This window comes from Hyalella azteca, unplaced genomic scaffold, assembly GCF_000764305.2.
Source record: "Hyalella azteca isolate HAZT.00-mixed unplaced genomic scaffold, Hazt_2.0.2 contig11629, whole genome shotgun sequence".
NCBI lineage: Eukaryota > Metazoa > Arthropoda > Malacostraca > Amphipoda > Hyalellidae > Hyalella > Hyalella azteca.
The window spans coordinates 442,144-470,105 of NW_025941620.1; the positions used below are offsets into that span (position 1 = coordinate 442,144).

General features: G+C 37.2%; 1 protein-coding gene across 1 annotated transcript in view; it reads right to left on the reverse strand.

The window, feature by feature from the left end:
• Positions 1-156: 156 nt before the first annotated feature.
• The window catches only part of LOC108676463 (spectrin beta chain, non-erythrocytic 1), a 122,984-nt gene continuing 95,178 nt past the window's right edge, over positions 157-27,962 (reverse strand). Inside the window, 23 exon segments of the mRNA XM_047882914.1 lie at positions 157-3,094; positions 3,485-3,528; positions 5,209-5,676; positions 7,347-7,457; positions 8,817-8,958; positions 9,753-9,977; positions 11,263-11,398; positions 11,895-12,033; positions 13,154-13,399; positions 14,418-14,545; positions 16,220-16,327; positions 18,334-18,593; positions 19,230-19,412; positions 19,908-20,393; positions 20,897-21,058; positions 21,454-21,534; positions 22,009-22,191; positions 22,648-22,779; positions 23,941-24,171; positions 24,973-25,173; positions 25,965-26,151; positions 26,724-26,803; positions 27,553-27,729. Of these exon segments, the coding sequence (XP_047738870.1) occupies positions 2,855-3,094; positions 3,485-3,528; positions 5,209-5,676; positions 7,347-7,457; positions 8,817-8,958; positions 9,753-9,977; positions 11,263-11,398; positions 11,895-12,033; positions 13,154-13,399; positions 14,418-14,545; positions 16,220-16,327; positions 18,334-18,593; positions 19,230-19,412; positions 19,908-20,393; positions 20,897-21,058; positions 21,454-21,534; positions 22,009-22,191; positions 22,648-22,779; positions 23,941-24,171; positions 24,973-25,173; positions 25,965-26,151; positions 26,724-26,803; positions 27,553-27,729 (4,350 nt within the window). The 3' untranslated portion in view covers positions 157-2,854.

Consider the following 27,962-nt stretch of genomic DNA (forward strand, 5'->3'; position numbering starts at 1 on the left):
GTATCTGCTACCGAAGCAGGAGATGGGATTGAGGTAAGCACTAAAATTTTATCTTTACTTGATTTAGAGAAATTTTATGAGCCTGGAAGGTTCAAGTATAGACTGATTCACTGCTATTTCCGATCATTTCTTAACTAAGGACAGTAAAAGACGATATTGAAATGTACCGATTTATTCAATTCTGCGACTTATCAAATACCGCATCCAAACGATAATGCTTTCAACAAAAATAATTTTTGCTAGCAACAATATTTATAATGGGAGGTATTTACAGTTCACTACATAAACTACTAGCACGCGTTTAAATTAGGAGTAATTCTACAGCAGAACATCAATCTGTGTAAACTTGCAGCACATCAAAGAATATATTGGCACAATTTCTGCACAATCACGATCTATTGCGGCACGAAGTGTATTTATTGACAGGGAAATTTATCAATTCATTTCAGTACTTAGTTAGCTTGTGGATTATTAGGAAAGAAATGGACCCTCTCGTCGCAACATCTTCAGGCCGCGCCATACACATCACTCGTCATCGGTTGTTATGTAACAGGGACTCGCGATAGTCGGTGGCATTAAACTTTGCTTACTAACAGTAAATTCGAATTAAAGGAAGAAATTTTCCAGCTATAGAAATACTTGTAGAGTTTTCTATCTAAGATTGTAGTAACAATCTTAGATTGTAGTTACAATCTCTAAGATTGTAGTAACAATCTTAGTTAAGGAGGAACTAGTATCCATTTTTAGCTGACACTATCTTAGGATATGATGATTCCGGCAAAAAGGAAATTATATCAAGCGTCATTCGGACAAAATATTACTTGACGGTTGTGAAATAAAAATAGCAACAGGAAAATCTTTAAGCGCATGCTGTCTCTAAAATTATGCCAGCATCCTTTTTCTGTTTCAGACTCGTAATTTACTAACCACAATCATAGGCGCAGTCCCGTAAACCGACGTGACTTATGAAAGACCCAAGAATTCTGTATTTAGTATAAATTGAACAATTTCTATAATATGCATCATTTCCTGCCAAGTTCTGAAGACTATATTCACTCGATTTTTTAAATCATACAAGAGTTCATGCAATGAGGTAATGTAAAGTACTTACGTTAATGTAGCTTTACTTGGGACCAACTGTAATCACTAAGACTTGAAATATACTCAAGCTGACCGAAGAACATATTGATCATTAAGACATTACTCTGTATAACTAGATGATGCGAAGACAGAGGTACAAGAAATAAGCAAAATCAATGAATGCATGCTCCTACCATTCTTTGGTAAATTTGTGTGAAAGAGGTACCATATCTTAGTATAAATGAATATATGGCATAGGTTAATCAAGTCTAATTCCCAATGAAATACAATGACTATGCATGAAAAATAATCTTAACTAACTTATTTTGATTTAAAACGTCAAACAAAAGTGAACGGAACAGCTTTCTCAGAGAAAATTTTGGCTAAACAATTGAGAATGTTAACAGGAGAATGGATTCCTGTTGACTTGTGTAAATATGAAGTAATGCTTTGCACTTGGACTGTAACATGCTTGAATATTTTTTACGATGTACTAATTTCAGTTTTCAAGATTTACACCATCCAAGCAAATCGCAATGCAATCACAAGTCCAAAATTTTCCGGGGAAGTATGTCATTTATAAGTTTCCCGTCAGTGAAGACTCTTTTCCGCGGAATTATGAACCATAAAAAATTTTGATTCCGTTTTGGTTAATATTTCGTAGGAAGGAAATTTGAGTGATGCTTTTCGTTCTATGGAAGAATTAGGCATACCTAGTTATTAGCCGCTTCTGTTTCACATAAATATCGAAAACGCTACGTACAATATGAACATTAGTCTGCGAATCCTACACTATTGTATCTTGTCTACAATAAGGCAACTCATATTTAGGCACAAATAGTAAATAAGTAGAAAGGCACTTTGATGAACCGTCATCAAGACTAAGATTTATTATTGTAATCACCATCAAAAGGTAGCTAGCTTTTACCCTGTGCTCTCCTGAGAACTAAATAATTCAAGAGACAATTCAGGTAATGGAATGATGCATCGGAATGAAGCCACCGAAATAAGTATGATTGCTTCTAGTTATTCTAGTATTCAGCCAGTCAAATAGGTGATTTCCCATTGAGCTGTGAAATTGATGTGCTTTTAATAGAAAATAAAAGATATATAAGAATCATATTACAGGACAAGCAATGATTACAGGTTCAATTACAGCTCAAATATGCGAACTGTTATAACAAAGCTCCCAATAAAAGCCTTCAAACATTACCTATATCTAAACTTAATATAATTACACGATGACAAAATTTTAATTGCTGCGGCAACGTCGGTTTTTACATCACCCGATCAAATAATTAAACTAAAATTCACAGCAATTTTGTGAATACATTTGCGTCTTCTAATTACTTCATAATTAAGATAAAAATAACACCAACATTCACTGCTAAACTGAATAAAAGAGTAGATATCGCCCAGTCGATATTTACATTAACTTCGCCTATTAGCTCCATTACGAGCTTTAAAAAAAAGTGGTAACTGCTGCATTTATTTAATGCAGTGCTTTATGAAAAACTGGTCCATAATAAACGAGCACAATTTCGTTTCTCAGTTGTGACAGTCAGCGATAATGAAATTTATAGACCATTATATCTCAACCATTCAAATCTGCGTGTAATCTTCAACTTCACCCTTTATAAATACGCTCAAGATAACAAAAGACATACTTCAGACGCCCAACGTGACACATATCCTACAACACTATCTCTCATCCTCATAGCTGCTTTGACGGACAATAATGAGAAATCTTTTTTTTTACTTCAGGACCTATGCTCTAGACTTGAGCACCTTTTCTACGATTGAAAAGGCGGAAAATTCTGCGTCCTTTATCTTTGGACGCGTCGCCGCTCTGGTCGCTGTCGTCTTCACCGGCGGGCCCGGCGTGGGTGCCGCCGCGTGCTGCCTGGTCCAGCTCGAATGCGGGCATCGCGGAGTGGCGCTGGGGGGCGCTGGCCCCTGATGCACCCCCAGCAGGTAGCGTGTTCAGCGACCGTCTCTCCAGGACGTTGATGGGCTGCAAATAGGCAATAAAATCAACGGTACAAATATTGTGATTTGGATAAAATAACGTAAGGCAGCTGTAATAACTACTGATATATTTTAAAATCATTTATTTACTTTCTTGTCATGTGTTGGAACCCCTGTTCGATTGTGAAACTTGATAATCATGTGCATGGATATTTGAAGTAGAAGCAAGTTTATTTTTAACTATCGTGATTCTTGATTTCTATGATCTAGATGAGAGAAATAGTGCACAATACACTCATTTTCTCTGTAAAGAACGTTATACCATATATTCATTCATAATCCTGCACAATTCACACGAATTGATCTATACAACAACTAATAAAAGCGTTAAACTCTACGTTTCATTTCTTTTAGTTATGGCAGTGTCAGCACTCACCTGCCGGGAGCCAGGTACACCGTCTACTCCATCCAGCGAAACACCTGCACGAAGCGTTCATAACAAAATTATTACTTCAGTTCAGCAGACACAATGCAAAGTAGAGTATATATAACATGTGTGTAAATGAGTATTGACGATATAATTATGCTAAAGTGTAGTCTTCACATCATTGCAGCCGCTCTGCTTATATAAAATTAGTTATCTGCCAGATCTGAACATTATGTACAGTAAAACCAACTGTTCAAAGCAATTACTTTAGATATCCCACCAAAGCATCTAATGCAAGATTGTTATCGTTTAACAATACAAATGTTCCAAAAGCAACCCGAATCTCTCACTAATAATTACCCAATTGATCATAATCATCTTTCTACAATTGCTCCCACCCTTATACGTGTTCATTGAAATATAATTATAGCTTAATAATATACAAGAGGGAAGAGGCAAATGTGCAGCAATAATGACGATTATCTCAGCTCACAACGGTACAAATGCTGCGCGTGTGTTCTTAGCAACGTTCAAACGTAGAAGTGCATCTGCCGTTGTCAACATCTGATGTGAATAATAAGTATGGTACAAAAGGTTTTAATAATAATATAATAAGTGTGGTAATTGTTATCCAAAAGTTTAAGAAAAATACCTTTATGTATGATGAGTTTTCTTTGATAGATTTCAATTTATTTGAACAATTAATATTGATTGCTCTTTTGAGCTCACAAATTGCTTAGTTTATACAATCTGAACACTAAGTAGTGCACATACGTCACTGGTCTCTGAGCGGACTTCACGTCAGATTTAAGTAAATATACAAACAATAATCGCAAGGAACGACACATTATATTACACATCAGATTTTGGCAGCGGCTGATATGATTATTTACTAGGGCAGAAGCAACAGGCCACGTGCAGTAAAGCAGAAGCAAAAGCAGTTAAGTAGCTACGGACAAATGGACAATATTGCAACTCTACCTCACGTAGATTTCTTATCAAACCTTTTCCTAGGTCATGACTGACATACGTACAACACTTCTGAGAGCAGAAGTGAAGGTAAAGCAAGTCACCTACAGTTGTTGTAAAGCAAGTCACCTACAGAAGAACATTTGTTCTTCATAGAAGATATTTGGCCAGAAAAATAGGTCGTTTGCAGGATAATTTGAACTGTCGAGACTAAAATCTAAAGGATTCTTAGTTATTGGTTGAAATATTTATTACTCTAGCACGATTTATCGTACTTGGTCGAATTCTTTGTGAAGTATATAGTAAGACTTGTATTTTATGGGAAGGAATTTCCAAAAGCTGAGAAGCGCAGCTACTTTACACATGCGATTGCTCGTAATTTCAAGTCAAAAAGCACGATGCATAACTTACGAGCTGACCTCGTTGACTATTAAAAATAGTTGCTATCCTAGTCATTGAACGGAGACTAGAAGGGTAAAACTAGATATATAGAAATAGTGTCATCTGTATAGTCCGCGTCGTCAAGAGCAAGTTAATGTCTCGTTAGCAAGCCATGACTGATTTACTGACATGCAATGTCTCTTTGTGAACTCATTACTGATGAGCTGAAGTCAATTTATCAAGTCGTTACTGACGAGTTACTGTCAAATTAGAAAGACGTTGCTAATGAGTTACTTTCAAATTAGACAGTCTTCACTGACGAGAAGAGTCAATTTAGCAAGTCTTTACAGATGAGTAGAAGAGACTTGAAGACGAGCACTAACCCTTGTAGTGATGTTGTGACACTCTCGTTACTTGCGCCACGTGTTCATTGAAGTCCACATCTGTGTCACCCGAGCGACTAGATGATTGGTAATATTGTTGTTGTACTTGCTGGTGGTGGTACTTAGCCCCGTCATGTCTCGAGGGCTGATGGTATTGGTGAGACTGGTAATGTTGTACCGGCGGCTGGTAATACGAGTGAAGCGTTTTGTTTGGGGACATCTGAGACGACTGCTGTTGGTGGTGGTGGTGTTGTTGGTGATATTCGTGATTTACGTAGTGCGGGGATGACAAAGGTGGAGGAGGCCCTGGATTGAGGCGAGGTTGTACAGGTGGTGGAGCAAACGAAGATGGTTGTGGTTGAGGAGTCCAGCCGTGCTGGTAAGAGCTGCTGGTATATGGCGGAGTTCTTTGCTGAGCGACAGGGGCGCCGCGAGACTTGATGCTCCCACCAGAACGGTACTCAATGTCTGTGAGGTCGCGCAAACATCGGTGTAGAATGAATACGACTTGACCAACTGTCGCACTTAAACGTAGAACTTTTGATCGAAACACGATTTTGTGCTGGAAATCAAATTACTGAACCTACAGAATTATTATTGTTTTACAAAACTATTTTTGTTTAAATCTGAAGATCGAATGTAATCGTGATTGCGTAAACAGAATCGTGAACATTAAAGCTTGAACAAAACGGCGGCGTTAACCCACAAAAGATCATTATGGGTGAGAAAGGGGATAGAATTTACGAGGGGGAACCTTATTTTTGGAAAGATATGATCACCGAACTGATACGAATGAAAAATCAACGATTACTAAGCAGAGTTCAATGACCGTGGCATGATCCTCATTAGGAAAAATCCCGTAACCACTTTATGCAGCCCCACTTATAACCATGAGCCGGAAGAACAGGGTATGCAAATTTCACGCCGTGTAAATTTGACCTTAAATCATCCCGATTACTCCGCACATGTGGTGTAACTGTAAGGTGTTCTCGAGTTATACTAGACTTCTGCACATTTGATACGAGGCTGCTGCTTGACTGGATGGAAATTTGTGAAGGGTTTAGTTAGCTATGAAGTTGTATTATTTTCATTAATCGTTGCAAAATTGACACCGTATCAAACTTGTTAGTAATTACTAAGAAATAACACAAAAATAAAGCACATCACGTAAAATTATAAGCAAACTGAGCATGAACACGGGGCTGAAAGAGACTTATTTAGTCGTCTTGAAAAAAATCCATCTATTTAATAATTTATATGGCTCATGGAACGATAAATTGCAAAAGTTGTGGAAACAGCAAGCATTGACTTTATTTTACTCGGAAAATGTAAAATAAACAAAGCTGAATTCGTAATTATTGAATGCATCTACGAATCATTCCTGAAACACTTGGTGCTACTACAGTGATGATTTGACGAGACGAAAATGCATCACAATGCAACACAATCATAACACAATGAAAGCATGCCTAGCACATACAAAACAAACAAGAAGAAATACAAAATAAGCTACACTCAAACTACAAGGATTCGTAGGAAGTGTTTTTTAGAGAAGAGAGCGACACGTATGACAGATGAAGTAAACTACAACAATCATCGCGCGTTAATTGGTGAACTTTGCTAGACTTAACTAAACATTTACAGTAACTAAACTTCATTCAGCAAATAGCGTTTTCTAGGGTGATAATTAAATTGATAATCATAATCTTTTTTTTTTTAATGAAACGCTATGCATCAATTAAAAACTTTTTACCTTTAAATAACGAAATTTGATTAAATTCGAAAAATTGGAGTGTGCCACGCTCAGAAACATGAATGGGTCACGTTGTCCAAATAGTGACCTCCGTTTTGCATGATGCACTCACACGATCTTTTTCGAGTCAAACTGGGTCAGAATGACCCGCATACGTGCGAAAAGTGCATCGCTCCTTTAGACAGTCTCGCTAACTTCTGTGAGCGTGGGTGCTGGTAATGCAGGGAGCCAGGAGTGAAGAAAATCGTATAATGGAGTTAAAATGGAATCAGGATGAGGAGTACGGTTCATAAGCAAATAAGTAGGACTTGGGATGGGAAGCGAAACAGAAAAACACAACAGGGATAACTTACGTCGGGGCAGGAATACGAGACGAAAAGCTTACCTTCGTTATAGACGTTTTCAGCACTGCCTCTTCTGACGCCGTTAGAGTGATAGCTGTGCCGGGCGTGTCGTGGAGCGCCTGGCTGCTGCTGCGCTGCTTGAGAGGACACTTCTGCAGGGGAAACTCAACTGTTGTAGCCTTATATTGATTATAATAAGTTTCTTTTATATAATAAATTAAAATAAAAGAATCAATGCTACATAAAATAACATTACAGCAGGTAGTTCTGTCTATCACGATATTAGTTCAAAATACGAGGTCGTTGCTGAGCACTGAAAATCTTTTATAGGAATATTTTTATATGTCTTTTATAAGAAAATCTTTTTTATAGCAACATTTGTATAAGCACACTCGGGACTTCTGAATTGTCTCAATAAGAATTCGCGGCATGAAAAATTCGTGGGAGATGAATTCATTGAAATTTTATTGTTCTGCAGGTGCGTTTTTCGGTGGACAAGAATTTAGTCCTTGACTGGTCGATATTGCCGAACTCTTGGAGAACCAACACGAAAGGAAAATTTACGATCATCAAAAAAAAATTTTTAATGGCGTGGAATGGTGACACAAATCACCATTCCACGGTGCTGTTATGGTGACTTGTGGAATGGTCACTTATTGAATGGTGACTTGTGGAATGTTGACTTGTGGAATGGTGACTTGTGGAACGGTGACTTGTGGAATGGTCACTTTTGGAATGATGACTTATGGAATGGGGACTTGTGGAATGTTGACTTATGGAATGGGGACTTGTGGAACGGTGACTTGTGGAATGATGACTTATGGAATGGGGACTTGTGGAATGTTGACTTGTGGAATGGTGACTTGTGGAACGGTGACTTGTGGAACGGTGACTTGTGGAACGGTGACTTGTGGAACGGTGACTTGTGGAACGGTGACTTGTGGAACGGTCACTTTGGAATGATGATTTGTGGAATGGTGACTTGTGGAACTGTGACTTGTGGAACTGTGACTTGTGGAACGGTGACTTGTGGAATGGTCACTTTGGAATGATGATTTGTGGAATGGTGGCTTGTGGAATGTTGACTTGTGGAATGGTCACTTATGGAATGATGATTTGTGGAATGGTGACTTGTGGAATGGTGACTTGTGGAATGATGACTTGTGGAATGGTGACTTGTGGAATGTTGACTAGTGGAATTATGACTTGTAGAATTATGACTTGTGCAATGGTGACTTGTGGAATGGTGTTTTTTTAAGACGGGGGGTATTCAGGGCCTATACTTTCAACAAAAGTTAAGAGATCGTAAGTTCATCAGCCAATCATTGACGGCCTTTCAAGCAAAATCCACCAATCATAGACAAGACAATAGAGCGTAAGTACTTACGTTCACTCAGCGAGTTTTGAAAGTATAGGCCCTGAAATCTAACGAACTCTAAGTATCTAGTATAACGTACCGTAACTGAGTACGGTATAACGTAACGAACTCTACGTATCTAAGTTCAATGTACCGTAACTGGGCACCACGGAGACCCTGTTCTGGTAGATGGGGCCGCCGTCTTCGTGGGTTTGTCCAGCACTTGGGGGGAGCCCCCCCTGGCGAGGGGGGACGGGGGGCTTGTTGACGCCCCCGTTCTCGGTCATGGGGGGCGCCTGAAATGCAATGTCGATGTTATGCACTTATTTTATTGAGTGGAACACCAATATATTGTTTTAGCTGTTTTGGGCTAATTTAGAATTCTGACGCATCATAAAACAAAGATCTTGAATTAGCACAATCACTAACATAAAGTAGCACCATCAATGAAACATGTAGTTAAAACCGTTTATTGTGAAAACTTTATAAATATATTGGAAGCTTGATATATATTAAAGAAGCACCACACAAAGAATGGAATTCAGTTCGATCTCTTGCATTCAATATGGAATTAACGCTTTTGCAAAAAATAAAAATAGAATTCATATATTTCAGCCGTGGGAAAAGTAGCCCTTTCTCTAATTCTTTAGGTACTGCGTGAAGAATTGAATTGATGCCCACTTTCCACTTGAAAATTTATAATCTTGTAAGGTATTTTATTCAAATTTGAAACGAAGTAGTTGCTGAGATTTTAATGTTATTTATTTAACGCATCCAAATATTCAATCAAAATACCATTAAAAAACTATAAATGCCCACAATTGCACGCAATAGATGCACACAAAGAACAACGTAAACATTGCAAGCAAGACAGAAAGCGGACAGATAGGAAATACATTTTATCTACAATAGCGTGTTTTGTGTGAAATATGCTATAATCAGGCATTTTTCTATTCCGATAGTCGGATTCGATACAAGGATCCACTTGCATTCCTGGTCCCACGATAGGAACATGAGAGGATTTTGAACCTAAACTTCATAGGATCTGGGAAATTATAAAACGTAGTCAAGGGATTGATTCATCACTCACATGATCAAGGTTTGCATAGAGGGGATTATCTAAGGACTGTGAGACCGGTCTAGCGGGGTCACGGCCTCCCGTTAAATCTTGCCGATGCTGTGACGATGGTGAGGATCTTTCGGACGGGTAAGAATCAGCGGACACATTTAGCTGGTCCGTTGATCCGGAACCGCCGATGTGGATGACCGTGCTCACGTAGTTACGAGAAGAGCTGTTGCTGTTATTACCAGGCTCCTGACGCGGTAATAGACGTAACGTAAACATACACAAGCACACAAATTACGAATAGAAAATAACACGAAGCTCGTTACCATAACTGCCAGAAGATTGTTTTAATCGCATTGAACAAAAAAAAGGAGAAAAATAATTGGTTTTCAATATTAATTGAATCGGCGTAGATTGAATCGCAATGTTAATTGAATAGGCTTAAATTCGGCGTAGCAATGAATCGGTTGATATAGCTTAATTAATCTCGTAATGCAATTTAAAACCTAATTCAACAATCTATTAAATTTATAAGATCAACAGAAGCAAGCGATAGATTATTTTGTGGAGTTAAAAACAACAATTATTTACTCCGAGTGAATCTGAGCAGCTATTCTGCTGGTTATGGAACGAGCACCAGACGAATATGACAGATAGCAGCTGAAGAGAAAGAACAAGCGCGATGGTGACACACAAAACAATTCTATTACAAACAGAGTGGAAAATAATTGTGTTCCGACAAACATTACTATATAAACTGCGAATGGTGCAATATTCAAGAAGACACGAATTTTGTAAGCCTAACATGTAAAGCAACAAACATCCATGAAGCAAATGCTTTATATCACAATGAAAATTCTGAATATTTTTACAAGACATCAATCCAAAGTTCAAGTAAAACCCAGATACATATTCGTAAACACTCATTGATAATATAGAAGGAGCAGTGCAAAAAAACTTTATAAAATATTCACAATTTGAAAGACTGTAAAAAATATTCCTTGATTAATCATCATTAATTAAATACTAAAATTATTGGCCGATTTAAAAATTATCTATTTCAATTAAAAAATAAACGAACATTAGAGTGAAGCATTATTACAAGAATTAATAAATTACGATGTCGTTGAAGAGGAGAGCGCGTGCCAATACGTCGCTATGCATGACGCTGTTTAAGCTATAATTTATTTATACGCTAAGCCCATCAATCACAGGCGATAAATCGGCGGCTGCATGCACTTGAACGTGTTTTGATAATTCGCTGAGAGATATGCTGTATATATTACATCGTACGAAATGATCGTAAATGACACCCACACCATAAAATAACAATAACATTGCACTGGATTTCAAATAGATATTGTTGGTACCCTGCGGTCATCGTATGACACGAGTTGTTTGGAGGAAAAGTGTTTTGATAATTCGCTGACAGATATGCTGTATATATTACATCGTACGAAATGATCGTAAATGACACCCACACCAAAAAGTAATAATAACATTGTAATGGATTTAAAATAGATATTCTTGATACCTTGCGGTCATCGTAAGACATGAGTTGTTTGGAGGGCGGCAGAGTTGCATGGAAGGCGATCTTGTTGACCCAGTCTTGCATGAGTTCTTCAGTGTCCGCCTCGAAAAGATACTCGGCGTTGTCCCGTGTCACCAGCCTGATCACCACGAGGATTTAAGAAAATTACAGATTATGATGATATAATATTTAATTCGCGTCAATCATAAATTAAGTACGAAAATTAATCGTGCATTTGTAACGAGCAGTTGGAGACATTAAAAACGATATATTTCTGGACAAATTGCGCTTATTTTGAATAGAATAGATCTTTATTAGCAAATTTTAACATTACACACATCACAATAATAACTCGCCATAATCTAAATCAAGTCTCAGTGGCATAGCAAGATAAAGAATCAATGTCGACAAACTAAATAGAGCAAGAACCGGTTGCGATGGAAAGACTATTTCAATTTTCACAGCTATGCCCAGGAATTCGAATGATTTAAAACCTACATGGAAATGTGAAGAATTTTTCAACGGTAATTTTTTTTGGTTGATAGCTAGAACTAAGAAGGTCATAAATACAATAAAGAATAATATAATATAATGTGTGACATAAATATATAATACAATAATGATAATACAAATACCTGAAGACATTCTTTTTCTTGGTGTAGTCGGTGGCTGGCCGGACGTTAGCTTGCATGATGTTGATGGGCGGTGACGCTGCCTTCTGAGAGACGAAATCTTCTTCTTCTTTGAAGAAACACATCAGCTGACCACAGAGAACTGTAACACAGGAGGCATTCAATATTAATCAAACGTATTTTAATATTAATCCTATTATTCAATATTAATCTTTTTCTTCTTTGAAGAAACGCATCAGCGGGCCGCAGAGAACTGCAACACAGGGGGCATTCAATGTAAATCGAACATCTAAAAAATCATATGACTATATTTGTTGATTTTTTTCATATGACTATATTTATATGAATACATTTTTTCAGATGACTATATTTGTTCTCTATATGTTATGAGGATTAGCTGTAGTAACTTTATACAGGATTTAAAAAAAATTATACAGGATTTTAAACATTGTATCGAGCCTCTTATATTTTGGGATGAGTAAATAAATGCATTCTATAGCGATGCAAATAAGTCAAAGAATATCAAGTTACTTATCCAAAATCACCATCTGTCCTCAGAACATCTCCGCCTGAAGTGACAATAATCAGAGCAATAGCATTTGAAACTTGAAAGTTTTTGAGACAGAAAATGACACAGTTGTTGGTCAAATAAAGTTGATGATTAACTAATCAGGGTTACCACTGGAACCAAGGCTAATTGAAAAAGCTGAAAAATATATATATTTTTAAATTTCTCAGCAAGATAGGCAAAGCCATCACACCCACGTCAATACCGATAGCTCGAGCAGACTCACGCTAGTGGCGCAGTAACTATCCTAGTCATTATTTATATTTACGGACTTTTAAACACTAGTTCAGCATAATTATACTGGCTTTCGACAGGCTAACGCAGTTAACGAGAGAAACAAAGCAAGGCTTCCTGCAGGATAGTCGACATAATGGCCTCTTCTGGGCATAACGACCTAGTGCAATACTAATAACAAAAACAATAATAATAGTTCATAATAACAATAAAAATAACAGTTGTGAGCGTGATGACCTACCTAGTGCATTATGCCTGTTCTAAGCATAATGACCTAGTGTAATAACAATAACATTGGTTTTACCAATAACAACAATAGTCCTGAGCATGATGACCTAGTGCAATAATAATAATATTATTAATAATAGTAATTCTGAGCATAAGGACATCGTGCAATAATAAGAATAATAGTGATAATAATAATAATAACAACAACAATAGTCCTAAGCATGGTACCCACCAGTATAGAAGGGCTTCCAGCTCCTCATAGGAGCGCGCTTGCCGCCGCTCTGAAGCTCCTGCTTCCTGTCGAGGTATCCCCTGACCTCAACGGGCGGCAGGTCGTCCAAGTCTTCGCTGTTGGCGCCCTTCTGCTTGTGCTTCCTGAAGCTCTGCGTGCGACGACGGGTCGTGAAGCTGGGCGTGCGCTTCGGCTTCTTGTTCGCAGAGTTCGGGTCCATCTTCATGCTCTCAGCGCGCTTCAGGTCTGCAATGAAAAACTTAATTGTTTTAATTTTAACTAAGTTTTAAAATAATTACCATCTTCATGCTCTCAGCGCGCTTCAGGTCTGAAGTGAAGAAATTATTATATTAATTTCAACTAATTATTAAATAATAATTATATTTTGGTGTTGTTATGATTCAGGTCTGAAGTGAAGAAATTACTATATTAATTTCAATTAATTATTAAAATAATTATAAAAATTATTTTATTAATTTCAAGTAATCATTAAAATCAGTGAAATAAGTATAAAATTAATTTCAACTAATTATTACATATTAATTATATTTTGGTGTTGTTATGATTCATGTATGTTATTTAGAACAATGCGGTCAAAGAAGCACATTGCACACTTCTAATCATTGCAAAATAAGATTAAACAAAAGGAACAATTATTATCGTACGGAGTAATACAGTGCAATAATACTTCCATCTACTTAAGTTCTGCGATTCGATTCTTCTAAAATGAAAAATCCTGCAGCCAAGGCATTTATCAAACCTAACACTGACTCATTAAATGCATAAATGAACGAGTAATTAATTAATGCGTTAAATTAATTAACCATTAAATTAACGAATGAGTCATAAAAAAACAACAAAAAATGAATATTCTGTCAGCATATCCTTATTGAGAGCGTTAATTTAGCTGCCAATAGTGTTGGCCTAGCTGAGCTACCAATTTAATAACTATGTAACATTGTACTTAATAAATGCACCAATTTTTACAATATAAGTAACAATATAATTTTAAAATATAAGTAACAATATAATTTTTACAATATAAGTAACAATATAATTTTTACAATATAAGTAACAATATAATTTTTGCAATATAAGTAACAATATAATTTTAAAATATAAGTAACAATATAATTTTAAAATATAAGTAACAATATAATTTTAAAATATAAGTAACAATATAATTTTTACAATATAAGTAACAAAATAATTTTTACAATATAAGTAACAATATAATTTTTACAATATATTATAAGTAACGCACCGAAGCCTCCTTTGTGGACTGACAGCGATGCCTTGTAGAGGTCGGGGCGAGAGCTGCCCCCGCGCTTGAGGCTGCTGAGGCTAGCGTAGGATCCTGACCTGTGGAATCCTTCGTCTTCGTTCTCCAGTCTGTCGTGAACCAAAAAACGTGCGTGAACCAACCATTCGTGAACCATTTTTCATGTCGTGAACCAACAAACGTGCGTAAGGAATTAGGAATGACATCAGAAACGAATATGGCTTGTATATGAAAACAACATTGATAGAAAGTTAACATGAAAAAAGGCCGGAAGTAGGGGCATGATAGTAAAAAAATATAACTCATTACTCCCAGCAGTGAGTGACAGAGAGCGCATTTTCTCGTCGACGAAAACTTGAGGTCACGGACGGACGGACAGACGGACGGACGGACGGACAGACGGACGGACGGACAGACGGACATGGTGAGCACAATAGTGCATTTTTTCCATAAATGAGAAAATGCGCTAAAAAGAAAAGCGGTTCAATTGATACACAAAAATGTAGAAAGAGGCAAAAACATAAAAAAGCACAATACGAAAAGAGGGACAAAAATTGAAAATAGGCTTGAAACTTAGCAACAAAAATGTCAGTTAGCAGTCTAAATAAGGTAATGATGATCCAAAATTTCATTATTTTTTCTTAACTTCTTCAGATTTTACGATAATAAAAGGAATAAATAAATATAATAATAATGAAAGAAACATCATAATAACATGATGTTTTCTTCGATAAAAAAGAAAGATAATAATATAAAGATATAAAAGAAACATCGTAATGAATTTCATATTAGTAACTCTTGACGAAATTAACCATAAGGAGTCAATAGACGAGATAAAATGATTAAAGTGTTCAATTGAAAGAATTGAAAAATGCGGATTAAGAATAGAGAAAATATAAATACACAAAAAACAAAGACTAGCTACTATGCACACATAAGTTACAAAAGTTAAAGATAACAAAAATAAAGTATTGTGAAGTGTTTTTTGAAGTTGAAGGCAAGTGAAGATCAGGCATGAGAAGATGGGAAGAAGAGATCCAGAGCATGCAGACAAACACAACTAAAACTTAGAATGGCACCCACAACTTTATTGCAATTTACCGTACCATGCTTTAACTCGCGAAACTTATGCGTTATTTTGAAGCGCAGGTTATTATGCTTATCTAGCAATGCAATAAGTATTGCAATTATGAATTATTACACCGATGCAGTTAAAGTTCATGCAAAACATATTTTAAGATTCGGGATTAGGGACGATGACTGGAGTGATTGAATTTCGTGAGGCCACTACGTACTGTCTGCACGTCAAGTTGTTTCTTCGAGAGCGCCAGAAGTTTCTACGTCATACATTATCATACAAGTTGCTATGTCATACATTGATCTCATTTCATAAGGTATTCTGAGGCGTGCGCCAGTCGCAGAAGATGAACCAACAACCAAGTGATGAACCAATTTGTGTGTGTTGAACCAAGTTCAACACACAAATACCATCGACATCTTCACTAACAACTTCACGCTATTTATGACCTAGTTTTCATTCGATGAAAATTAATCCTCTGGCTAACTCAATTTGTGTTCGATGATTGGATTACGACCAAGCTTCTATTATTATTGCATTTACGTATAACTTTAAGAAGTGATACGAAAGACATACGATGATCCGGTTGTCAAATCTCTTTGGCGATCTCAAAACTTTTTCTTTTAGCAATAAAGACAAAAAATGGACGAGACAATCTGCAAGACACAACTCTGACTTGTGACCACTTGTTGGCACAGGATATTACCTGTGCTTGTCATTGAAAGAAGAGAAAGCTCCTCTTTGAAGATGGAAGCTTAGGGAATTCTTCCTGCTGGTGCTGGGGCTGTTGCTGTAGGCAGACCTCGAGGAGTCGCTGTGGGTGTAACATCAACTCCAGGCTTTAGCAATGAGCATGCAACACGTAAGCGAAAAACAACAGGCACTTTACGATGATCTCATGGCTTCAATTTCGCTCAAATTTATGCTCCCAGAAATAGATTCAGAAAAGTTTTGGTAACTCTTCGCAACGCCATTTGAAGCAAGATATAAAATTTACGTTACGTGTCAATATCGTTTTCGTTTATAAGGTCGTATGCTTTACAGACAGACCCCATTTAGCGAACAGCATTTGCCTCCGCAGGCTTGTATAGGCTGATTAATAGTTCTCAATAAATGGATATGATTATTGATTATTACCAGCGAAGGAGAGCCACGAGATAAATATTTAGTAAAAAACCGTCAATCCCAGTTTCCCAAACACAGCGATGGGTCAACTATTCGTACAAATATTCAAGTATTCAGAACTGACGAAGAAGAATTCAATGTTCGCTTCTGATGGTTCAGTTGAATGAAGAGACTCACAACTCAGCCGAGGGTAAGAGGCAGCGTTTTAATGGGTCGAGAATTAAAGATAATTGCGCTCGTTTATCTAATATTTTGATAGTAATTTTATATTTTGAATGAGTTAACCCATCACCGGCGCTGTCAGACGATAGAAATCCTTAGGTCATGCAGACTAGCAAACTACGGTGAAGCTGCATTAAACAATTCAGGATTTAAATCGTTGCAACGCAAAACACGCGAAAGTTGCTGAAGTAAAAATACTAAATAATTAAAAAAGTAAACAAAAATTAGAGGGAGCACCTATCATGTTTCTAATTACTGAGGTTTAACACTATTCTTAGAAAAGAATCCGGTATTCTCCCATACCATCATGATCATCATTAGTAAATCATGATTATCATTAGTACATAATGATTATCATTAGTACATCATGATTATCATTAGTACATAATGATTATCATTAGTACATCATGATCATCATTAGTACATCATGATTATCATTAGTAGTCAGAGATACAAGAGGCAATGTTTCGGTTGTTCCGTTCGTGAAAGCTTGAATCAGTTTCTTCTAAGACAATAGCGGCCGTGGAGCAAAAATGATTCGTTCGAAAAATTACAGATTCGTTCAGATAAACCTAATTATAAAGTCGTCAACGCCATCATTTAATATTTTTAATTTAAAGATGAACTATTATCATTAGTTCACGACGTCAACTATAATTAGTTGACTACATCATTGATAGTCAACATGAAGATTCTCCACAGCAAAACGTGATAGTAACAAATAAGAAAAAATTAAGCGTTAAGACGTATCAATAATTTGGCTTGAAGAAAATAACGTTTCCCTTGATTATCGATGCACGGCATCAAGACGGAAAAGAGCATCTATCGCATTGACAACGGAATATAATTTCGGTTATCATGATTACTATGCCATTCAGCGCAACTGCAATAGTATTTGAATGGCAGTCATTCAAATAAATCAGTTATTTGAATGACTTGATGCAATTATAGTGGCATAGTTTTACAACTCAAGTTGTGTCTAGTGCGAAAAAAGGCTTAATTAAAGAGAATAGGCAGAATTTCGGTTGGAAAACTTGAAAATTTTTATGATTATAGAAAATTTCCTTATAACTATCATGCCGAATTTTAGCATCACATCAAAACCAACGCAACTAACAAGCACCAACTAGGCAAGACCAACACCATTCCACCAGAAGCTTTAAAGTCATATTACTCAGGGAAATAAAGATGCTGCGGAAGCCCATAGCGTAGAGTTAATTAAGTGAATTAATTGACTTTTACAATCTCTCATATTTATTTATAATTAAAAAGAAATCTTGAAAGCGAATATTGGGCTTCTTCAGCTTCAGTTCCCGTTGAGATGGCTTGCTAAGAACTCTCCCTGGAGAGGATCTGCTAAAAACTCTCCCTGGAGAGGATCTGTTAAAAACTCTCCCTAGAGAGGATCTGCTAAGAGCTCATCAGATAGGATCAACTAAGAACTCCTAAGATAAGCAAGAAAGTCTCCCTGACCTAGCCATGTCGTCCTCGTAAGCAACATTGGAGCCGTCGCCGTACTCTCCGTTGAGTTTCATGCGCACGGCCTCCATGTCTTCCTTCGTAAACTTAATTTCCTGCGTCCTGCGACGCTCGTCTTCCCTCCTGCGCTCCTCGGTGATGCGGTTCACTTCTTTCCTCTTGAGGGCCTCGACGCGGTCAGCTTCACGGCGGGACTCCAAATCACGTCGGTTGTTCTCTTCGCGCTGCTTCAGTGACTCAAAGTCAGCTTCAATCTGCAAGTAATACAAATTAAAATCAGGAAATAGTCACACAAGCAATATACAAAATTAGGCTTAAACAATTTGTCAATAGGTTTGATATAAGCACCAAGCTAAGTGACCGAAATAAATTTTGGTAAATAATGAGCGTTCAATGAATTTGCAGCCTAATTGAGGAGCAACAAGCATACCTGCAACAGAAAGATAAATCGGATTCATGTTTTCCTTCAATTTTAAAACAAATACAGAACAGGGATTCGTCCATAAATGCGTACTGATTAGGTTTGCAAGAAGAGCTTCCTCTAAAACACTTGAATTTTGCATCATCATTGATTGAATAAGAACGCTTGTGTAAGCCCAATTGAATCAAGAGACGCGGTTGTACGCTGACGCGTATGAACTTACGAACCAGTGCGAAAAAACGCATTTTTTTCACATCGTTTCACATTGTCACCGATACGTTGGTCGCGACTTTCGTAAGTTAACAGTGATATACAGGGAACGAAGTAGCACCTTAGTGACCTGCTTGATGGGGTTCAGTTTATCCTCTTGAGCCCACCTTAGTGACCCGCTTGATGGGGTTCAGTTTATCCTACTGAGCCCACCTTAGTGACCCGCTTGATGGGGTTCAGTTTATCCTCCTGAGCCCACCTTAGTGACCCGCTTGATAGGATTCAGTTTATCCTCCTGAGCCTCGACAGTTTTGATGAAGTCGTTATGACGCCTGATGAGCTCCTCGACCTCCTCAATACTCTTGCCCAGGTCCTCGTCTTTGACGATCCCCTCGCTGGACTCGATCCAGGACTCGATGAGGGCGGCGTCGCGCAGGAACATCTATAAAACAACTCTAATGTTGATATATACAATCTAATGACGGTATGCAGTCAGAATATGATATAATAATATCATCGCGTCGCGCAGAAACATCTACAAAACAATTCTAATGTTGAAATATACAATCTAATGACGTTATGAATTAAGAATATGATATAATAATATCATCGCGTCGCGCAGGAACATCTACAAAAATGAGGAACATTTTTGAGCATTCATTTCAGGGTTGACGTTCACAATTGCACAATCAAATTACTATCAAAGACAGTTGGAGAGAAATATTACCTTAAAAAGATTTTGATATTTCAGCCTTAAAATGGACATACATTAGACCAACAACAATATAAAATCGGACTTCGCGCGGGTATTCGAAATTTGTAATTTCTGTATATGAGCACGCATGCATTTAAAATAGGATTGTGCCTAACTATAATCAAGAACACACAACACAACAACCGCACGCACAAATTTAAAAAAAAAATCAATCAGACTCACCCTGAGATCCAGATTTTTCTTGTAGATATCATCGCGTTTCCTCCAACAATCGAGAAGGCTGCTCCAGTTATCCTGCAGCGCGGCGACTTTGTCTCCAATTTCCTCGGCCATGAAATGAAGATCTGGTCGATCAATTAGCGAATTACCGTCATTGCTGAGCTTGGCGACGGTCTCGGCACGGCTATCAATCTCAGCCTTGTACTCTTCATGTCTTGAGATGATCGCTTCTGTTGAAGGCACGTCTTTGGGAAGCTCGGGAGCAGTAACCTTGGCACGCATCTCAATAATCCAAGCCATGAGCTCGGACAACTCTCCGAAATACGACTGAAGATTCTCCCTCTGGAAAAGCTTCTCTTTCCTGAGTGCCGAACGTTCCAGCAACGAGTCCCAGATCTCGATGGTTTCGTTATGCTTCACGGAAATGTGTTCTTTGGCGTCCGGGAAAAGTTCCGTCAGTCGCTGAGCTTTAGCCATCAATGAATCCACCTGCGAAGCATTTATATGTTGAGAATGTTAGGCTTAATGTTAGGTCCGTGCATTATTGCATAGCACCTTACGTGAGCTGCCAAATTTTAAATAATCTGGCATATTACTCTTCAACAAGCCAATGAAATGCAGAGCATCGGATGCAACGTCAAGTAATGCAGTAACGTCTAGTTATGCATAACTAGAGTCATTATAGTAACGTACGTATAGTTCTGCAGCTATATATTTAGGATTTTGTAATTGAAGTTTAGAGAAACCGTGAGATTACCTGAGAATAAATATTTTTACAGAAATCAACTTTGGTAGAGAGAATTTTCCTATAATTTTTACCACTAACTTGTTTCTCGAAAGCTCTAATGCATACCTATCTCGCTACCATTCTATCATTAATCTCTTGAACGTTAAATAAAGTTGCAAAGTTTTGATATTATATCTATACATAATTATAAATTTAATACCGTAATTATATATTATATTATGGACCATATAATTAATATACAGACTTGTTCCCTGACGGCAGCGAGGTCTCTCTCAAAGCCGTGGTGGCGTCGTGCCAGGGACTGTATGGTCTCGAGGTCCTGTCCGTAATCCTCAGAGGATATCGCCGCGTCCTTCTCCACGATCCAGCGGATTGTCTCGTCCGCGTCCCGGTCAAACACGTGCACCTGATTTAATAACACAAATTTGTACCTATCTAACTTGATGACATTTACTAATGTTAATACAAAGAGCATGAGAATAACGTACAAAGAAGCAACTGAAAATAAAGAAAAGAAAAAATCCTTTTAACACAAATTTGCACCAAGCTAACTTGATAAAATTTACTGATGTTTATGCCGATAGAATAACCTTAAACCAAAAATCATCAACTGAAATAAAATAAGAAAAAAATATCAAGGACAATAACGGAGCAGCGAGACAGGAAAAAAAAATCGACGATAGCACACTAAATAGAATTCGTCTGGTACACGTTAATAGAAAAAGTTACTAATATGATCCAATATTTTTTAGTTTGACTTGTACGCAAATCCAACAGAAAATTTAATAGGGTTTCCCTTACTTGTTTTGCTCCAGCGAGGGCCTCTTGACGAGCGCTTGCGAGTTCTCGCAGGTCCTCCCACAACTGTTCTACCTCCTCCAACTGTGGATTAGGAACATGTCCTTATATATAATAAATTTCAAACTCAGATAAAAGGTGGATAATAAGTTATAGCTACGCCATTTTGAAAAAAGAAATACCGACAGGGCATCAAAAATGTCAGGTGAAGTCAGATTGGAAATTTTTGCTAGGAAAAAACTGCGCATTCGTTGCTTCAATTAGTGAATTTGTATTTGAACTACGGATAATAAGTTATGAGTTCAAACATTAAACACTTAAATAATTTAGTACTAAGTTGCATTACATTAGGTTAACTCTACTGTGACTAATTACGAAACATACCTACACACGAAAATCGACCGAAACGAACCTGAATGAAAATACGACCTATTTGGTCAGTTTTCGCACGCAACCTTTGTAGGATTATTAATATTTAAATAACATAATCCTAAAAACAGTCAACAATAAGTTGTAACAAGATGCCGTTCGAGCGATCATCATAACACTCATGCTTACCTTTGCACTGATTTGATCAGAATCAGGGTGCTTGTCCTCGAGAAGTTTGTCGCCTTCAGTTTTGATGCGAGCGACTTTAGCATCGTTAGCAGCCAGTGACGTCATGAAGCTCTCGAACTTCTGGATGAGCAGCTCGACGTGCTCCACGTCACGCCCGTAGTCCTCGCTAGCGGCCACCGTCATCTGTGGCAGACGATCATGCTAATAGTCAACACGGGCCTGCTTATATGTCCACTATCAACTGACTACTGCTGTAGGCTTCTATCAACATTGAACTGTCGGTTTCGAACTATAGGTCTCTAACTGTTTGTTTCGAAATGTCGGCTTCTAACTGTAAACTCTCAACTGTTGGGAGTGTCCCAACAATCAATTTCCATACATATATAAAATTTTACAGTTTAAATAAAAACTCATATGCCTGGTAACATATGATAAAACTAGCATTGTAATACCAGAAATATAGAAACAAGTGAAGTTTATTGGTAAAAGTTCTCTTTAATTATACGAACTTTACAGCTGTTAATATAAGCTTACAAGAAAACGAAGAGGTCACCTGTAGACAGAAAAAGGAGATCTTTTTCTATGAAAATAGAGGGTGTAAATAACAAACACAAGTTCGTAGAATGATGGAAAAGAGACCTGTTCATTAAGCTGTTCCAGGAGGAGGTCGGTGCGACGCAGGAAAGCGTAGAGCTGCTCGCTCTGCTGGAGGCGGCGAGACCGCTGCTCACACAGCATCTCAACCTCGTTGTGGTCCTTGCGTAGCCCGCTCTGCTCAGTCAACAATTAACGATTAATTCATTAATTAGATAAATGAATCTATTTTAATTAGATAAATTAAATCTATTTTAATTAGATAAATTAAATCTATTCCAATTAGATAAATTAAATCTATTTTCAATTAGATAAATTAAATCTATTTTTAATTAGATAAATTAAATAGATTTTTAATTAGAAAAATTAAATCTATTTTTAATTAATTAAATTAAATATATTTCCAATTAGTTAAATTAAATCTGTTACATTATTAAATAATAATTGACCAATTAAATTGATACATGGTACCTAAAGTATATTAGGTGTCACGGACTAAGCACAGTAATCGTAATAACGTCAGTAAGTGACAGCAGGCTCAGCACAGCGCCAAAAAACTTCACGATTAAATGCTATGCAGAAAATGCGATTAAACTTACTTGATTATTACGTGCACTAAAAAAATTTTAAAAACATCACTCGGTGATCGAAGAGTGCAATGGTAATGATCGCTTCACTATAAGCGCTGAACCGCATTAAATTATCAAACTCACTTGCTCCAATACTGAGCAGGATTATTCGTCAGAATTGTTAAGACATATCTTGATAATAACACAAAAGTGAACTGCGTTTACAGCACCAGCAAAAAGTGGTGTGCAAGCGCTTGAGTGAAGGTACATTCACATTTATTCCTCCGTAGCAGTAATATTGCGCCTGAAAGCTCCTAAGACCACCGACAGTCTGATACAGATGCCATTTGCACTTCACTGCAAAGTGCGTTCTAAAGTTCTCGCTACTGCCGGCACTGACACAGTATGACTGCATTGCATCCGCAATATCATATTCATTACAATCATATTCATTACAATCATATTCATTACAATGACTTGGTTGCAATGACACATTTCACTGCACGCATTCAACAATGACTCGGTTGCAATGACACATTTCACTGCACGCATTCAACAATGACTCGGTTGCAATGACACATTTCACTGCACGCATTCAACAATGACTCGGTTGCAATGACACATTTCACTGCACGCATTCAACAATGACTCGACAGCAATGACATATTTCACTGCACGCATTCAACAATGACTCGACAGCAATGACATATTTCACTGCACGCATTCAACAATGACTCAGGTTACAATGGCCACCGAGTATCGCACTCACCATTATTTTATTGATGTTATCGCTGTCGAAGTGCCCTCGCTCCGTGAGTTTGGCGGCAGTGGTGCCCAGATTTTCAACGGTTGAATGAAAAGACTTAATGTCCCGGGTAAGAATTTCCAGTTTCTTGATGAGAATTTGCGTGGAGTCTTCGTCGCGGCCGTAGTCTTGAGACAACACCAACGGTCGCTTCTCCTTCAGGTAGCCTTGAGCTTCGTTAACTTCTGAGTAGAACTGAAATATATCAAACAGGATTAGGTTATGAGAAATTCAATGTAGACCCATGTCGCTTGTAGCACGCGTTGTAATAAATATATTAATAGAATAATATTGTAATTCAGCGACTTTGGTGCAGGCTGCACGAACACGTGCAGCCCTTTTCCCTGGTTTTGAAAAGTTGCTACGCTGAAAAGTCAGTAAATACTCGTGACAGTAACAATGTTGGCCAGAGTAGATAAGGTCCATATTAATTTAAAATTTAAAAATTTAAAAAAGGCAAAAATCCGTGACAGAAATTAAAATAAAAAAATTTCGATTTCTAAATCTAAAATTTGCAACACCATTAACTAACATTCATTTTACAGTCCTACTCGCTCATTTAAGCATTCTACTCACAGATTTCATCTTGTTAACTACTTATCGCTTGCCTCTTCCTTATTATTTTAAAGATTAGCTTCAAGAACTACAAATTGATTTCAAAACCCATATTATATTTTATACTAACCGTATATTGTTTTCTCTAGCAGAAGCAATGAAGAATAATAATAACAAAATAATGACAATAAGTTCTACTCACAATAATAGAAATAATAAATTCTACTCACAATAATGGTACGCACAATAATATTATTAATAAGTTCTACTAACAACAAAAGAAATAATAAGTTCTACATGCAATGATAGAAATAAAATGTTCTACTCGCAACAATAGAAATAATAAGTTCTATGTACAATAATAGAAATAATAAGTTCTACTCACAATAATAGTATTAATAAGTTCTACTCACAATAAAAGAATTAATAAGTTTTACTCACAGTTTGTACTTCCTGCGCGTCCATGAGCCTAAGTTTCCTGACGCTGGCGGCATCCTTGAGGCTCCTGAAGGCCCTGGTGAGGTGGTCACAGCGGGAGCTGATGTCCTCTGAAGCAAAGTGTCCTGAGCGAATCATTTGCTGGGCACGGCTGTTGACGCTGCTTACCACGGGGTCGTGCGACACGATCTCCGCCTCCAGAGCCTGAGGATTAACATTTAGAGTTTTAATCATATTACATTTATAGTTTTATTCATATCATATTTATAGTTTTATTCATATTACATTTATATTTTTATTCATATTATATTTATAGTTTTATTTATATTACATTTATGGTTTTAATCATATTGCATTTTTGATCAAACCACTACGAAGCCGTGCGATGCGATCTCAGCCTACAGTGCCTGGCATTAACATTTAGAGCTTTTCTCATATTACATTTTTGGTTTGAAATTAACATTTATAGTTTTTATAATACTACAGTTTTGGTTTAATCATATTGCATTTCTGATCTAACCATTTCGGGGTCGTGAGACACGATCTCAGCCTCCAGAGCCTGGCATTTACATTTAGAATTTTAATCATATTACATTAACATTCATAGTTTTAATCATGCCTACTCACAATATAAAGCAATAATAAATATAGTTTAAGTGACTTGATGATTTCTATACATAAGGCTTTAATAATCCTAGTTGAACAGACTTGATGTTTCTTGATGTAATCTATTCATAATGTCTATTCATAACATAAGACTACAATAGTCCTAGTTCAACATACTTGATGCTTCTTGATGTAGTCTATTCAAAATGTCTATTCATAATATAAGGCCACAATAAGCATAATTCAACAGACTTGATGTTTCTTGATGTAATATATTCAAAATGCCTACTCATAATAATATATTATGAGATATATATACACATATTAATCACATGACTTGATGATTTCTATACATAATATAAGGCCACAATAAGCATAATTCAACAGACTTGATGTTTCTTGATGTAGTTCTGTACGGCAGTAAGGCTGTCACCCAGCGCGTCGCTCTCGGCGAGCGGCGTCTTCTCGTGCAGCCACAGCAGTTCCTCGTCGACGTCCCGCAGCAGCTCCTGCAGCAGCAGCGCTGCAGACAAGTTCTCCTGCCGTATCTGCAGAGGTTCTTGCAGACTCTCGTATCTGTATAAGATTCAAATAATTACATATGCATTTACTAAAATATTATAGAATTTTCGAGTCTTTCAGCGCTGCAGACAAGTTCTCCTGCCGTATCTGCAGAGGTTCTTGTAGGCCCTCGTACCTGAATAACAGTCAAATAATTAGATATGAAGCAGCGCTACAGACAAGTTCTCCTGCCGTATCTGCAGAGGTTCTTGTAGGCTCTCGTACCTGAATAATATTCAAATAATTAGATATGAAGCAGCGCTACAGACAAGTTCTCCTGCCGTATCTGCAGAGGTTCTTGTAGGCTCTCGTATCTGAATAATATTCAAATAATTAAACATGAATTTAATAACCTATTTGAAAAATTTCGCTTGTGAGAACGTTTTCAAACATTATCTCAATTTTTTTCAGTTGTAAATTCCTTCAAAAGCATGTAAGAACATTAATGTCGGCTAGATAACTATAACTATACCTGAATTGCACGAAGTCCCTTTCCTTCATTAATAATTTATTAAAAAAAATTCACTATAACAACACTACAAGAATACTCAACAGTTTCATTGAATAAAAAAATTTTTAGCTATTACCTTTTGGCGATTCCATTTGTGCGATCCAGAATTTCTTCTTTCATGAAGTGGTCTTCCTTGGCAAAGGCTTTAGCAACCTCCTGATGAAAGAAATTATGTTTTGAATTTTCATTCATTGCATGCATACAGAATTGTTGCAGAATTAATTATTGCTCTTTAAATTAGAGTCAAAACACAGTCAAATGACTTTAAATTCGTTCCAATGGCTGGTACAACTCACTGATTTTGCTGCTGAATTTATAACTTGATAAACAATTAATCAGTTATGAGAGATCTCTGCCACGCAACACTGCATCTCCCAACATCACTAAACCATTCTTCATTGAATCAAAGCTCATATAATTCATATAATCTAGCCAATCACGCTACAAAGTATCATAGCGGTTAATTGAACTGATTGTTATTAGATGACAAGGAATAACATCTTTTCGTAGGCACTCGGTAAGCCATATAATTTCGTCAAGCCATATAATTTAGCTAATCAAGGGTCATATCAGGTAATTGGTAATAGGTATGTGTAGAGGCAGACATAACTGGCTCTGTTCGATCTCGACGTTGTGGAGTTGTGGATGACGAATAGTACCAACATCTCTTCGTAGATACTCATCAAGCCATATAATTTCGTCAAGCCATATAATTAAGCTAATCAAGAATCATATCAGGTCATTTGTAATCGGTATGTGTGGGGACAGACATACCTGACTCTGTTCGATCTCTACGTTGTGTGCGGTCACGTCTTGCATGAGTGAGGTCATATAAACCATATACTTAAGCTAATCAAGAGTCATATCACATATCAGGTAATCGGTATGTGTAGAGGCAGACATACCTGACTCTGTTCGATCTCTACGTTGTGTGCGGTCACGTCTTGCATGAGTTTATTGTTCTTGTTGATGAGGGCGTGCACGGACGTAAGGTCGCGGCCGTGGTCCTCCGACTGCAGCGCTGTCTCTACCTCGTCCATCCACGCGTCCAGGTCGTCAAGCGTGCGTCCAAACAACAGCGCCTGCACAACGATTAAACTTCAGTAAATTTCGACCAAGATAACAAGCAAAATATACATAACAAAATAATATTAATATTAGCAAAAAGGGGGATGGGGAGGAGGAGAGGAGGAGGGCAAAGAGGTAGAGGGGGGTCAGTAAATCCCGACCAAGAAAACAAGCAAAATACATAACAAAATAATATAATCAAAAATAAGCTCAAATAGATACAGGTGCAATGCCTTGTTGAATAATG